General features: G+C 50.1%; 2 protein-coding genes across 2 annotated transcripts; one reads left to right on the forward strand and one right to left on the reverse strand.

Annotated features, from left to right (window-relative positions):
• Positions 1 to 928: 928 nt before the first annotated feature.
• N7508_011092 (heterokaryon incompatibility protein-domain-containing protein) lies at positions 929 to 1,576 on the reverse strand (the record flags this gene model as incomplete). Its single annotated transcript, XM_058469152.1, has 1 exon — positions 929 to 1,576. One exon carries the CDS (start codon positions 1,574 to 1,576, stop codon positions 929 to 931), a length of 648 nt encoding a protein of 215 aa, XP_058314130.1.
• Positions 1,577 to 14,184: 12,608 nt separating this feature from the next.
• N7508_011093 (uncharacterized protein) lies at positions 14,185 to 14,842 on the forward strand (the record flags this gene model as incomplete). The annotated part of the gene is made up of 3 exons (XM_058469153.1): positions 14,185 to 14,337; positions 14,400 to 14,602; positions 14,656 to 14,842. The coding sequence occupies 3 exons, from the start codon at positions 14,185 to 14,187 to the stop codon at positions 14,840 to 14,842; spliced, it is 543 nt and encodes a 180-aa protein (XP_058314131.1).
• Between the last annotated feature and the right edge of the window lie 120 nt (positions 14,843 to 14,962).

The following is a 14,962-nucleotide window of genomic DNA, read 5'->3' on the forward strand; positions in this document are numbered from 1 at the left end:
ATGACAGGCCAAAGATAAGGGCCTTATAACCGTCCCTAGAGGCTTGCATGGCCCTCATATTATATAGAGCAGGCTACTTGGTGAGCAGATAGTAAGGCTGGATAAGGGCTTGGGAAATAGGAGGCAGATTGCGAAAGATGTGCAGCAGGTGCTCTACTTACAGTACAGTTCCGTTGTGGGACCACGGCACAAAGCTCAGCAAGGAGCACTGCCGTCTCTTGACTGTGATCGATCACCACCGCGCTTGACACAAACGACGGAAATAACCCTAGTAGCCCATAGACCTTGTCCTGTGGGAGTAAGCAGCTGGCTCGTTGGGCGAGTAGGCTAAGTTCCCTGGCAGTGATATCATTCAAGCATTCTGTTACACCCGACGTAGCCTCCAGTGTTCTCCATGTAGTTATGAATGTCAAGAGGCTCAATTTGGGCTTCAGTCCCTCCAAATATTGACCAGACATGGAAGTGGTAAGCATAATGTCACTCACAGCCTGGAGAGTCGATAGGTCAATTGTCGAGTCTCCCCAGTGCACCTTCGATATCGTGAGACTAACCGCCAGCTCCTGGATAACCCACAATCGCGACCAATACTCTTTCTGAAATAACATCCACAATTCTGCGCAGACTAAATCCGGTAAGTGCAGCCCACCAAATCCAAACTCATCTTCATCATCAGAATCTGCTCAGTGACACTGGTCAAACACTAAGTCATCGGTATCCTCCACGACTTCCATGACTTGCTCATCCTCTGCCACTGCCCTTCCCCAGTTACGATCTCGAACCCCAAGAAGCTCTTCCAGAACCTGCCTACCATATAGTTTCATATCATAGAGAAGAAGCCTTTCTACGGGTGGTTGAAGACCATGACCCCGAAAATCATCGTTTTCATTGATCCAAATTGTGACAGAGGAAGCCCCACTAATTATACCCTTCACACGCAGGACCTGGTTTTCAGGTCAACAATATCGGCTTGATTAATAAATAGAGCGTCGGCCCAGACTTTCATGCCAAGTTGGCACTCGAAGCTCGATCGCAGGTCTCGCAGAGCTGCTTCTAGATGCTTGCTCACAGCTGTTGCGACGCCGTCTAGAAAGAGTGTGGCCTTCTCCATTTTGTGATCTCCCCATGTATAGCTCAAGCATATATAGTCACCCCCAATAAACCTTGCGGTGGCTTCGTAGATCTCGCGTTGGGGCGTGTCAAGAGTGAATTTGACTTTTTCCCTCCAGGCTTCAGAGAGCTGTGAGCTATCATTCGACGTATTCTGGCCGCAAAACGCAATATATTCGGGCATCAAATCGTTCAGGGATACGCATTGTAGACTGAGCCGTACAGAGGTATCTTCGGAAGTGGTATCAAAGGAAAGTAAACGGATCTCGTTTTTAGGGATGTCGAGGGGACGGTATTTCTCCTCTGTCCTCGTACTTTGCTCATCAGCGACAGACATCGTGTGAATGAGGATAGATTGGCGTGTTTTGACTTTGCTAGCGGGCCAGGCCGTGCCTCGAAAGATGCTTTCAGTTCCTTCAACTTCGGAAATGAAATGGCCGAGGTAGATACCCCCCGAAAGGAAATTCATGGTGCTTATGTGTTACTGTACTGTGTCAATTAATTATAATGTCAAGTCACAGTAAAACGAGATGCACGCTACACATCCATAGATCTCTACTGGGAACAGATCATGGCTTCCCTCGCCGCTCAACGCCGCGGATCGCGTCCAGCTCTGATAGGAGAATCACATGCATGCACTAGACGCATTCAGCTTACTCGCACTTGGAGAAAGCCCCGCCAAAGTAGAAGAACGCACCGTTACTTTCTTCTTATTTGCACCAACTGTGAAGATGAGCAAAGGCTAAAAAAGGCACCTTGGAAGGTTAGGCCCAGATCATGACAAGGCAACCATAGAACACACACCTTCCAAAGGCACCCTCCATTTGGGAGTGCTTAACCACAACTTAGACGTCGATTATTTAGTTTTTGGCTGGGTAGGGCTTTTATCTTACCTCGAAGATCTAGAAAGTGGTAACTGCATGTGACACGCGACTAAGATGGTCTCTCTGTGGTTGTAGGTGGCCCAACTGTAAGTACATGAGTAGATAGTAGAATGGTAGACGAAGACTACCTGTCGGCTGTCGAACCATCTACTACCTGCATACTCACATGTCCCCGTGGTCCCCAAGATGGCAATCCTTAGTGCGTCTGTTATCCGGTGTGTATAGCAACCTCTATACGTCGTTGAATTGACAGATCTAGGTGTGGTAAAAAAAATTGTTTTCCAATAGATAGTTTACCGGACTTCATGGAGTGCTAGTTATCTAAATGGTGTTTGAGTTATTGATGGGGTGCTAGCTCTCTAGGGATGTCTGCTTGCTTGGTACTGTACTGTAGCAGTGACAAAGCTGTGCAGGTTGATACGCTGGAAGACAAGATCACCTTGTTATAGCCATGTTCCTGTAGGCGGGCTTTGGCTTTTATAATCTTCGGACTGCGAGGATCGACAAAGATCATTTATCCAGTGAGACTAGCGCAGCACCGCGTTCTTCAGCCGGCCGAGTCTTCCTGTCGATATTCTATTATTTTGTTTGCTCGTCCCAATGGAAACTAGCGGAGTGAACTCCGCTGAGGCAGAAATGTTGATGTTTCGAGGTCAGATTCATTTGTGGTGGACGAGAATACTGGAGCTATGAAAAAGCGGTTATACGGGTCTCGACTCTGACGTTTATCGTGTTAGTATGACCCAGCAAGTACTGTACTCGAGATTATTTCTACAGGACTGTTTGTCGAATGTTGATCATTAATCTAACATCAATCGGGATAAAATAAAGGTGGTGCCATTTGGTGTTGGTAGGCCAGCCCCACTTACCAGCCCTTTCAAACCTCGCTGTCATTCTGCCCTCAAAAAGCAAGTAGACCAATGTAAATGTTCTTTCGCCGTGTCCCCTTGTATAGACCTTAAAGCATCTATTCATTTCTATTCCTAAACTAGGCGTCTTTTGGCGAACTTATTATCGCCAGTGACTCCGACCGTGGTTTATCATCCAATTGCCCGGCCCGTGTCCGTTGAGAACGCCTCAGGTTACATTCCCTGTATAATTGTCACAAAATCTACACTGATATACTTGGCTCATGCCTTTATCTTTCCCGGAAACTGGAGAAAGGCTCCGCGCGAGATCTAACCGAGCAAATTTTGGACAACGCCGAGGGGTTTATGCTGATAATGCTACTGCCCTGATCAAAGAGTAGGGCTGGTGTGTCTGAATCTTGGAAATAAGATTGGTAAAGGAATTTGAAGGGCTGGTAAAGTGGATCCAACAATGGTGTTTGATGACTTACTCCACAACCGCGTACGACATTGTTGAGTTTTAGGCCTCACGCCTTGCCTCTCTGGCATAAATATTTTCGGCCTGTTCATGAGCTCCTGGGAGTACCCTTGGTGTGTTCCTAGGAGCGCTCTTTGGAGTTTGGTCTTGTATCAGGTAGACACATCAACCAGAACAACTCTTTCTTGGCAAAAACGTTTTCTTGAAATATCCAGCCAATCAGAGGTCTCGCGGCCTCGTGTATTAGTTCATCGTAATCGTAACCTCAAGCGCTACGGCCTGATACCCTTTTCATAGGGGAGATGGCAGCGATGGTTGGGACGGGTGCGAACGCACAGATTTTGCCCCCTGACAGGAGAGGAACACCAAAAAGCACGGCCCTCGCGGATCCGCCCCGATCCATGGATGACATCGCGGAAGGGGCCCGCCGGGTGCTTAACCACATCGAGAACAATGGCACGGAGGACCGGTACGTCACTGGATATATTCGTGCCGTCCGCCAGTACGCACTAAACGCCCAACGGGGAGACGGTCAGGAGATGGCCAAGGTGCTTGAGGCGCTGACCAAGATCAACGCCGGCACCGAACGCCTGAACCAGCGAATTAATACCATTGAAAAGACAACCAACACATTATCGACGGCACTATCTACCCCCGCGGCGAACTCTGCGGCAGCGTGGCGCAACTTCCGGGCCAAAGAATGGCAGCGCGACTTGGCTACGGCTGCGGCTCCTATCACCCGGAGCGGCGGCACATCGTCTCCAGGAGTACCGGAAATGGAACTTCGCGAGGACCGAGAGGTCATCGTCAAGGTCGGAATGAACCGCGAGCAAATCCGTGGATTGACACCAAAAGATCTGGTCGAGAGGGCTGAACGACAGAGGGTAACAAATGCCCGTCAGAAGAATTCAGGGGTACTGGCCGGACAGGCTTTCTTTGTCGCCGCTCGAAAATTGCCGTCGGGGGATGTGGCAATGATCGCCAACAGTGCGGCAGGGGCAGAGGTCCTCCGCAAACATGCTGCGTGGCTGAGAGCCTTTGGACCAGGCTCGGTGGTCCAAGAACCGTCATGGGGAGTGGTGGCGTACCATATTCCCGTGAGGTCGATGGAGGTTACTCCGGAGACGATGGCTGACGTTGCGGCTGAGCTGCTCAGGCAGAACAACTGGGGCGAAGGCGCTAAGATTCAGTATCTAGGATGGATGACCCGTCCGGGTGAGAGGGCGGAGGGCTCCATCCTGATCGAGTTCACCAGCCCAGTCGTGGCTAATCGCGCGATCATCTCGGGAATCGTGTGGGGGAAGCAAATTCACAATGCATCACGATTCTGTCGTGAGGGGCGGATAAAGCTATGCAGAAAATGCCAAAAGCCGGGGCATATCCAGTCACACTGTTCCAACTTCTTCAAATGCGGTCACTGCGCCAACGGACACCCGACCTGGGAGTGTCCGTCGACGAAGGGGCAAGCGATACCAGTCAAGTGCGCCAATTGTGGCGAAGGGCATCGCCCTACAAGTCGGGAATGTCCGGTGAAGGTTGCAGCGATGAACGAAGCCAAACAAGCGCTGGCCAACTGCCCTGCATATCACCGCGTTCCTATGCACCTCCAAGTGACGGCAAGCACCGGCAACGAAGCACCTTCGATTAGGGCAGACCCCATGGTTGCGAATGGACTCGAAGCGTCGATACACGCTCCGGAGGGGCAACGGGAAGAAGAGCCCCCATGGAACCCCCAGGATGCTGTAATCGACGTGGAGACCGCAGCGATAGAATTAGAAACATTACCAGAGGAGGTCACTGAACCGACTCAGCCTACTCAGCTCAAAAGAGGCCCTGGCCGCCCAAAGGGCTCAAGAACGAGGCCAAAGAATCCCAAACCAACAGTGATACCACTAGCATGCCAAGGGTCAACAAGGCTCCAAGCGGCCTCGAAAAGGCGCCGCACAGGCGAGCCGGACGACACCATGAACGAGCAACCAGACGACAATGAATGGCTCAGCATTCAACCCACTCCGGCCAGTCTGCCTCAATCTGACACTCGGCAAGATAGCCTAGAACACCGACTTACCCAATTCATCAACGAGGTCACCACTGTCAACGAGGCCGGTAACACGTCCGGCCCTGATGACGAGGGGGAACTGGACCCGGAGAGCCCCGAATACCGCAAATTGGTGATTCTGAAATACACGCAGCGGCAAGCGATACCGATTGGATCATCTCCGCCGCATTTTCCGACGGATGCACCAACAATCGAAGACCCAAATGATGAAGTATGGCACGAGGCCAGCGAACGAAGCGATGACGAACAAACTCATCAATGAAATCGTTTGAGATTCTTCAATACAACGTACACAAATCGTGGCCAGTGATGGCAACGTTCCTCAGAGACAGAAATGTCCTCGCGGCGGACGTCGTCGCGGTGCAGGAGCCATGGAAGAACGAAATGCAACACACAACACACCAACCAGCGACGGCAACATTCCAGCTAATTTACCCACCAAAAGCAGCTGCCGACGGAACAACCCAAGGCCAGGACAATCAAGTCCAAGCCTCGGATCTCTCCCAACCGGGCGTATGCCTGTTTGTGTCTAAAAGGCTTGACCCGAGCACTTGGTCGTGTCAACTCGTCTCACAGGACTACCAGTTACTGAAACTTAGAAAGGCTCATCAGGGCAGAGACTGGACAGATCTCTTCATACACAACATATACAATAGGCCGGGCAGCAATACTCTTAGACATCTAAGAAATGAGCTGTCAAAACGACCTCTTGGAGAACACATCATCCTTGGAGATATGAACGCGCATCACCCGAGATGGGGAAGAACAGGGACCAGGCCCGATCAGGAGGCCGAGCAACTCCTAGAAATCGCCAATGAATGGGGACTCGAGTTGACGACCCAACAAGGCAGACCTACCTGGTCTCGAAACGATCAGTCGTCGGTGATTGACCTCACCTTCATCACATCCAACCTGGTCAACAGGCTTATCAATTGCGAGAGGGCGGATGACATCGAACACGCATCCGACCATTTCCCGATCAGGACTGTGCTTGATATTATTACACCCATTGCAGTACAACAGAAGAGAAGAAACTGGAACGCAACCGATGATCAGAAACTCACCCAGAAGATCGAAGGAGGTCTACGGACAGGAGGCCTATACCGGGCAAATCCGCAAAGGATAGAAGCCAAATGCCAGGAGCTGATGGGAGCGATCCAAACAGCAATCGAGGAATCAACCCCATGGGCAAAACCATCCGCGTGGTCGAACCCCGACTTTGACGACGAGTGTAAAGTTGCGGTCAAAGAGGTTCGTCGCCTCCGTCGCAAACATACGAGAACTCAAGACCCCTACGACTGGATGTGCTACTCTGAAGCACGCAACAGAAAAACACGACTCGTCAAGAGAACCTTGTCAAGGGCGCACCGGCGCCGAGTCCAGCAGGTCATTGAAGATGGTCCACAGGGTATGTGGCGATTGGCTAAATGGGCAAGAAACCGAGATGGGGCCTACGAGAAGGGTATCACCCCTTCGCTGAAAATACAGGATCCCCAAATGCCTGGAACTCTCGCAGAAACAGTTGATCAAAAGGCAGAGGCATTCCGGATTGCCTTCTTCCCCAAACCGCCGCCAGCCGATCTATCCGACACGGACTCATTCCAGTACCCACAGCAAATCGAGTTTCCAGCAGTCACCGCTCAAGAGATACAGGAGGCGGTGCGAGGAGCGAAAGCAGGGAAAGCACCCGGAGAAGACGGTATACCAAACTCTCTCTGGCACAAGCTTATCGAGATACCGGTGGTTCTAGAAACAGTGGTCCAGTTATTCAACGCATGCATAAACACGGGATACAACCCGTCACATTTCCAGCGCTCAATCACGGTGGTGCTCCGGAAGCAAGGCAAAAGCGACTACCAGCTCGCGAAATCCTACAGACCAGTCGCGTTGCTGAACACGCTCGGAAAGTTGCTGGAGGCAGTTGTCGCGCGACGGATCAGCTACGCAGCAGAAACCAACGGTTTACTCCCACGAACCCATCTAGGCGGGCGAAAGGGCATATCCACCGATCATGCTATCCACATTATCATCGACCGAATCAAAACCGCATGGGGAAAGGGCAAGCCAGTGGTATCTCTGCTAATGCTGGACGTGTCCGGAGCGTACGACAATGTCTCCCATGAACGTCTACTACACAACCTCAAGAAACGTCGCTTGGGAAGTTTCGTTCCCTGGGTGAGGGCCTTCTTGACCAATCGAAGCACAAAGATCCGCATGCCCGAGGGCACATCCGATCGAATCCCGACACCTACAGGCATCCCTCAAGGATCACCGATCTCACCCATCCTATATCTCATTTACAACGCAGACCTCGTTGAGAACTGCAGTAACGGTGTGACAAGCAACGGGTGGGTCGACGATGTTTGCTTCATGACGAAGGGAGACAGCGAACGCGAAACCATCAAGAAACTCAGAACGGCATGCCGCAAAGCCGACCAATGGGCCGAGAAACATGCATCAGTTTTTGACCCGAAGAAGTATGCACTCGTGCATTTTGTAAACACCAGGGAAGTCGACCCACAATACACATCGCTTTCTCTACAAGGACACACGGTGACAGCGACGAGGACGGCTGAGCGGTACCTAGGCTATTGGCTAGATCCGGGTCTGGAATTCCACCATCACCGCGAGAAAGCGGTGGCCAAGGCCGGTGTCTCTCTCCACGCACTACGAAGCCTGGCAGGGTCAACGTGGGGAGCCTCACTCTATGCAATGCGAAAGATCTACCAAGCGGTGATCATCCCGCAGATGCTCTTTGGGGTTTCCGCGTGGTATCAACCTATGCTCATCAGTCATTCCAAGGCACGCATAATCAGTCGGCCTTTCGTGGCAATCCAGAAGCAGGCAGCATGTCTCATCAGTGGAGCTTTCAGAACCACGGCAGCAGAGGCACTGAATGCAGAGCTTTACCTACCGCCTATTTCTGTTCACATGAATCGACTGGTGAAAGAAACGGCCCTTCGACTACGGACAGGACCAAAGTTCGCTGTCCCGCCAACGATGTTACGTCGACGACCGGCAGATGAGAAAGACTGGGCTGGATGGTCACCAATGGAGGCGCAAGCTTGGAAGGCGGACGGATGTCTTATGGCTCCCCCGGATACTTTGACGAGAAAATGGGAGAGTCGAAAGGCATTCGTCCTGGCACCATGGCAAGCGCCACCAGAGGTAATCATCGAGGACAGAGAAGCTGCGGTGAACAATCACAACCAGATCCTGACGAAAGACCCAAGAGAAAGACCCTTGATTCTGTACACCGACGGGAGCGGAATTGATGGAAGGATCGGAGCGGCAGCGGTCGTGGACCTTGAGGATCAACATGCTCATAGCCAGATGGGAGATGATAATACGTCCACCGTATATGCGGCAGAGCTTCGAGTCATTGAGATGGCACTTGAAATGGTTCTGGAAAGCACAGAGCCATGGGCTAAGCAGGCGAAGAACGGGGTAGTCATCTTTGTAGACAGCCAAGCAGCGCTGAAGGCGCTGAGGCGACCGCGGATGCCGTCAGGACAGGTCTATCTAGCAGGATGCCTCGGCCTGATCCAGCGGCTTGCTGGCAGATGCGTCCGGATAGAGCTCAGATGGATTCCTGCGCACCAAGGGGTCATTGGCAATGAGATTGTAGACCAACACGCAAAACAAGCAGCCCAAGAACCGGACGGCCTACAGAACCCTCGCAACCGAGGTATATGCCTCGCAGCCGCAGCGAAACGGCGAATTCGCAGAGAAGCGAAGCTGGAGTGGGACAGGACGTGGGCCAAGGAAACGACCAGCCGCCCGACGAGACGCCTGATTGAAGCACCAACCAAGAAGACGCTAGAATACTGGTCGGGCCTGTGCAAAGCGACGACATCGATTCTGATGCAGCTTCGTACTGGGCGAATTGGCCTAGGGGCTTACCTGAACCGTATCAACCGACGCGAAACAGCGCGGTGTGGTTGCGACCTTGGCAACCAAACAATGATCCACGTCCTGTTGGAGTGCCCCTTGCACCAGGATGAGCGAGACTGGATGAGAAGCGCCCTTTCCGACAAGGGAACTACTCTTAGTCGAGACGAACTCCTGACACGACCGGAGGCTCGCACGGCTGTGGCTGAATTTATGGTCAAGACCGGCCTCCTAGGCCAATTTCAGACAGTCGACCCTACGGCTCTGGGCGAGGAAGAGAACGACGAAGGAGCGGAGATAAAGACCCCTTAGACAGTGTGACGGAAGAAGAAGGATGGCGCCCATTAGGAGTGCAGTGCCAGGTCCACAGTACTCCCTTGATCCAAGCGAGCACGCAAGCGGCAGCCGACAAGACTGGACGGTTGGAGAGAAGAGGGCGTGGGAATGGTGTGTGTTGAAGTGGGGCCCGGGTCCTACCCTCGATCAGGGGTAAATGACGTTCGTTCATTTTGGCTTTGTGTTTACCATGTTTGCATCCGTGCATTTCTTTTGTTTAGTCTACATCTTTCCATTCGAGGGCGATTGATCAGAAATTCGCAAGACGAGTTCCTTGACGATCGCCTAGTGGGCTGGCGACCACCTTGCAGCTGTCGGCAGGCCTGACAGCACTCCCGCATAGCAGCATATATATAGAGCGAGCTACATCGGGCAAATGAGTTCATCATCATCATCATCATCATCATCAAAAGTCTATACTTCCCTTTCGTACGCGAAAAAGTAGACGGAATAAACTGCTTTTGAAGCCACCGAAGGCTAATTTCGTCGGAAGTCCACCCGTTCGAACTAACATCGAGTCTCCAATCAAGCGGAAGGCCGTCGAGCCAAGATTCAATAAGGACTTTACCCTTAAAAATGATATACGGAGGAAGCGCCCACCCTGACGCGTTTATACACTCGATTGTAGTCACCCACGCGCGATTTCCAGGCTGTAAAAGCGATCTCCGACCGTAGAATTCCTTTCTCGTAATAACTTTTGCGGTCGCAATTAAGCCCATTGCAAACCCGGTCTCGTCAAAGTTATAGATATCGTCGAGATCGATACCGTACGTTAGAATCGTTTTTTGAACGAGAGAGAACCATTCAGAAATGATTTTCGGGTCTTCGCATTTTGCTCGCTGATAATCGTAGCGTCTCGAGAATCGGGCCGATAGGTCAGAATGCCTTTTAACGAAATTCGTAACCCAATTTTGGCCGACCGAAGGAGGAGGGATAGATCCACGCGCCGCGAGTAGTAAGTCTGCTATTTCTCGTACAGTAGAAGGCCGAGGGGCTGCTCCACGAGAATCCATTGAGAGAATCCATTTTCGAAGCGATTCCTCCTCAATTTCAGTCAATTTGTATGAATTTGCGCGAGATTCAACGCGGTTTTTAACCCCATTAAGGCGTGTAGCGAGAGTTGAATTCGGTACTTTGAATTGGCGTGCTGCTTCACGAATAGAGGTAAATTCTTGCTTCCGAATAGCCTGAATAGCTAATAAGATCCTACCCTCTTGCTCCGTACGTTTTTGAGAGGATTGAGTACGAATTGGTGGCATAGTGGGTGGTTAAAGAAGAGAGATCTAATTAACTAACGCGTTTTTGGTGGGGTGTCCAGCTCGCTTGTGTGTCCAGCTCGCATGTGAATTACGTTACCTGGAACCAGCCAGTTTGACTCGATCTGGCAGGGTTCCCGGACATTGCAAGAAGATGGCGAGGGTTGCCCATCCAGAATTATCCTGTGCCCTAGATTTTAGAAATATTACGGTGATGAATCTCCTCACGGTGGGAGCACTGAAAGACAGGGGAGTGTTAAACGCCGAGTCGAAAAAGGTGTAATAAGAGTAACAAATTCAGATGAATCAGCCAAATATGCTTAACAATGAAACAGAGAGTAAAATGTCAAGTGCCATGGATCGAACCCAAACAGTGTCCTGCTGAGCTTACAGAAAATTAAGAGTATATGTGGTGGCGGCCAGAATGATGATTGTCCCTCATGTTATTTAGGTGGGACCGCTAAGTAAGCTTTTCATTGACTCTTGTTCAGAAGTTACAATATGTCGAAAGTTTACCAATGCCAGATATAAGAGTATGATGGCGCGCAATCTGCTGACCCCGACAGTGGGTTCTTAGTCCATGAAAGGTCATGCAACTCAAATGGGAGCAGCCGACTGGTTTGAACCTAAGGTAGATCGAGAGCCAAAAGTTTGTGTATACCGCCTCCCTCGCTTTTGAGCAACAGAACAGTGATTGTCTACTGAATATTCTTTTCTCCTCCGTCTGGTATTTGAATAATGTCGTGTTATGGTATAGAAATTAAAGGGAGCGGTTATAACCCTGCATGTGTCGATTAAGCCCGAAGGTGCCTCCCAATGTACATAAAAAAATGGCCGCAAATATTTGCACTTTCTTTACCGCCTTCTTCACCCAAAGCCCCTCGGTGTGTTTAGCCTGTGCCTTAGTGGGTGGATGGGTGGACCAAAAAAAAAAGTTGGATTTTGACGGTTAGAACATTGTCATGCATAGCCCAGTGGAGAATGATGGAAGGGTGCAAGTAGGCAGCATAGATCAACCGGCACATCAAAAAATCGAGAATGATATAGCAAACGAGTCTGCACAGAAACCCAGCCTTTCCAATATAAGCTCTCATCCGCTGATACAAATAGAAAATCGAAATGATATAAAGGAACTTTATAATATGGTGTCGAACTGAGGGAGGGTTATTCATCAAGTACCCATTCTGCCTTTGTCTTTGTATGGTAAACCGAGTATTCTCAGATTACTAGCGTCGTAACACGCTAGGAACGGATCCTGGGATCTGATTACGCTTCAACAGCGGGATCCAGCCAGAACAACATCAATGCATCTCAATCCGACACCTCAATACTAGCACATACCAGTATCCGTCAATCCGACATATTGACCCAAGTGAATAAATACCGAGGACCTGCATTGAGGGATTAGTGTGTGTATTGCTCGTGCAGATTATGGAAGAGCAGCTGTTTGTACTCGCGGTAGCTTACATTTGGGTATCAGGCTTTTCAGCGGTTGCATTAAAAAGACCTCTCTTCAATTCTGTTCTCATGTTGCGTGGCCGAGTTGAGGGTTTCTGCGGTCAGACTGTCAGCCAGAATCTTTTGCCATCTCTTGCCGCAATAGAGCTCAGTATCGAAGAACCACTTACATATAACCAAAGGCATCTTCATTATTTCTTGCCTTGTTTGCGAGCCTTGCGCTCTCTGCGATCCTTGCGTTCCTCGGGAGATGATTTTGGTCGTTTGGAATCAACACTGGTCACGCAACAACACACCAAAGCTGCCAAAAATTCTAGGGGGAATACATCCATGTCGTGAAAATGAGACAATATGATCGATTTTCGGAATGAAGCTGAAAGCGCTTGATGGATGGAACCCGAAGTGACAGTTAGATGTAAGATTCTTATCCAGAAGACAGATCACAAGCTTACGCTAGGCACAGATAAGCACTCGATATGACGTCGAGCCAGGGACAAACTTGTTTGAACGAGAAGGCTGTGCTAACTGATGCGCGATGCGCCTAAGGGATATAAGATCAAAACTTTGTCTCAGTACTCTGTTCCCGCCAGGAATTTCCCAGTGCAGATTTGGGGCTATGCACGAAGAATCGGAAAGGGGGGAAGGGGCTCATATCTTGGTCGCCGAGAAAAAAACTCGAGAATCACCGCCCAGGAGTACGTGATTGAAGGATATCATGAACTGATTCCCCACCCAATTCCCCACAGTCACAGCCTTGTCATGTACACCGTGGTTGTAAAAGCCGAACATTCTAGGAAAGTTTCATGAGCCGAGTCCCGAAAATCCCTGGTCTCATTCCCCCTTTCCGTTGATGATGTGTGCCTTCCCCGATCGTTGAACCGTTATGTTTATGTAGAAGGCTGTGAGCCATTTTTATCGCGGCAGTAGCTCGATACGCAGACATCTCGAGTCAAGAAGCGGGTCGAGCCGCCTCATAACGAATTTCCCTATTCGTATGCCGTGGAGCATCCATGTACTTATCCCCATCGCGTAGAACCAGGGAGGCTCACGGAGATATCCATATACATTTTTGGTTGCCATAATACGTAGTTTGAATCATTGGATACAACCTCCTGGTGTATCCGAATGCGAGTCATAGAAGAAAATGATAAATGTCTCCTCAGTCCTGACAGTCCATTAAACTCATGCAGGGCATGGAGGAGAGGATCCACATTCCCACTCCGCCAAGGGAGGCTGTGGCATGTGGTAATTTGAACATATATTCTTTGGGGCATTTTCCCGAAATGGTTAGTGTGTCATCGAGAGATTTGCGGAGTCTTCCCGAGATCCTGGCCCTACATGCTTGCCCAAATAAGAGGCAGCATCTGGCAAAACTACTTCAAGTCGTTGTCTATTGTTCCCTGGTGATATAGTGAGGTTCCTCTTTGGAGCTGTTGGTAAATGAGACCAGGAAAGCTTTTTAAAAACACTCTTTTTCCCTCGATAGGTTCATTTGACGGGTTTCGTTGGCGGGCTAGACGCCGAAGTACCAAGGCATCCTTGCATAGATCCATCCTTACATGAACGAATGATAGACCAGCATGCAATTCTCAATAAAATCCAAGACAAGATAAACGTATTTTTGAGTGCAAGGCTGAATTGGCTATGACATGGATACAACGTAGGCGATCGGCGCCAACACCGCCTCGTCGCGCGATATAAGTAGGTTGGTCAGAACATATCTCAACACCCTGAGCCATCTAGTAAAGCACTTGCATCTTATATTCAATCTTGTTCTTTTCTATTGATCTCATTCTTGTCCCAAACATCCTTCTGCCTACCAAGCGCCGCTATTTCAATCCCCTGCTGGCCTCTCCCCGCAATCATCATGGGATTCATCATTCGCGACTTGTGGACTGCAGAGACACCGGGGCCGAGGACAGCTGTTCGAGCTTTTAATGCTCTTATTGCTTTGATTGGTATCGTTTGTATAGCAATGGGAACCTACTACCCAGCGTCTGGAGTGATCTATTACATTATCGTATGCAGCCCCCAGCTTGAAAGGCCAAGTCAAAGCACGTCTGACTGATTGACATTGAGCAGCTCGCGGTGACAACCATTTGGTCTGCCCTGGTTTCGATCTTCTCTCTCACCGAGCGTACCATTCATCCAGGGTTCGTCACCGCCTTGGATTTTGCTCTTGCAGTAGTGCACTTCTTTTTCGGAATCCTCAACGCCAGAGCTGCAAGTGGCTATTCGTATGGGCGCGGGAATGACATTGTTGCAATCTTCTTACTTGTAGCTGGGTACATGATTTTCGACGGTCAATATACTAAAACTATTGCTGACCTTGCTTCAGAATTCTTCACCTCCTGTTCTTTGTCTTGGCCTGCCGAGACACCCACGTTCGACGAAGGTCGACAATTACAGATACTGCGAAGGAAGATTTCCGTAGTGCTCCCGACTATTACGAGACTGCACAGGGGAATGCGCATGAGATTGCGAGCGAGCCCAGCGCACGACATTTCCAGGGCCACGAAGGATGATTTCAAGACTGCCACCGTTTATAGCACATGACTCATATTTGTGACAACCGATTTGACTATGAGGTGCTTTTTGAGTAATGGCTTCCATTAACAAGGCGCAGCGAGAAAGGTCTCATTGCT

This window comes from Penicillium antarcticum, assembly GCF_028974205.1.
Source record: "Penicillium antarcticum strain IBT 31339 chromosome Unknown utg000010l_segment0_segment0, whole genome shotgun sequence".
Taxonomy (NCBI): domain Eukaryota; kingdom Fungi; phylum Ascomycota; class Eurotiomycetes; order Eurotiales; family Aspergillaceae; genus Penicillium; species Penicillium antarcticum.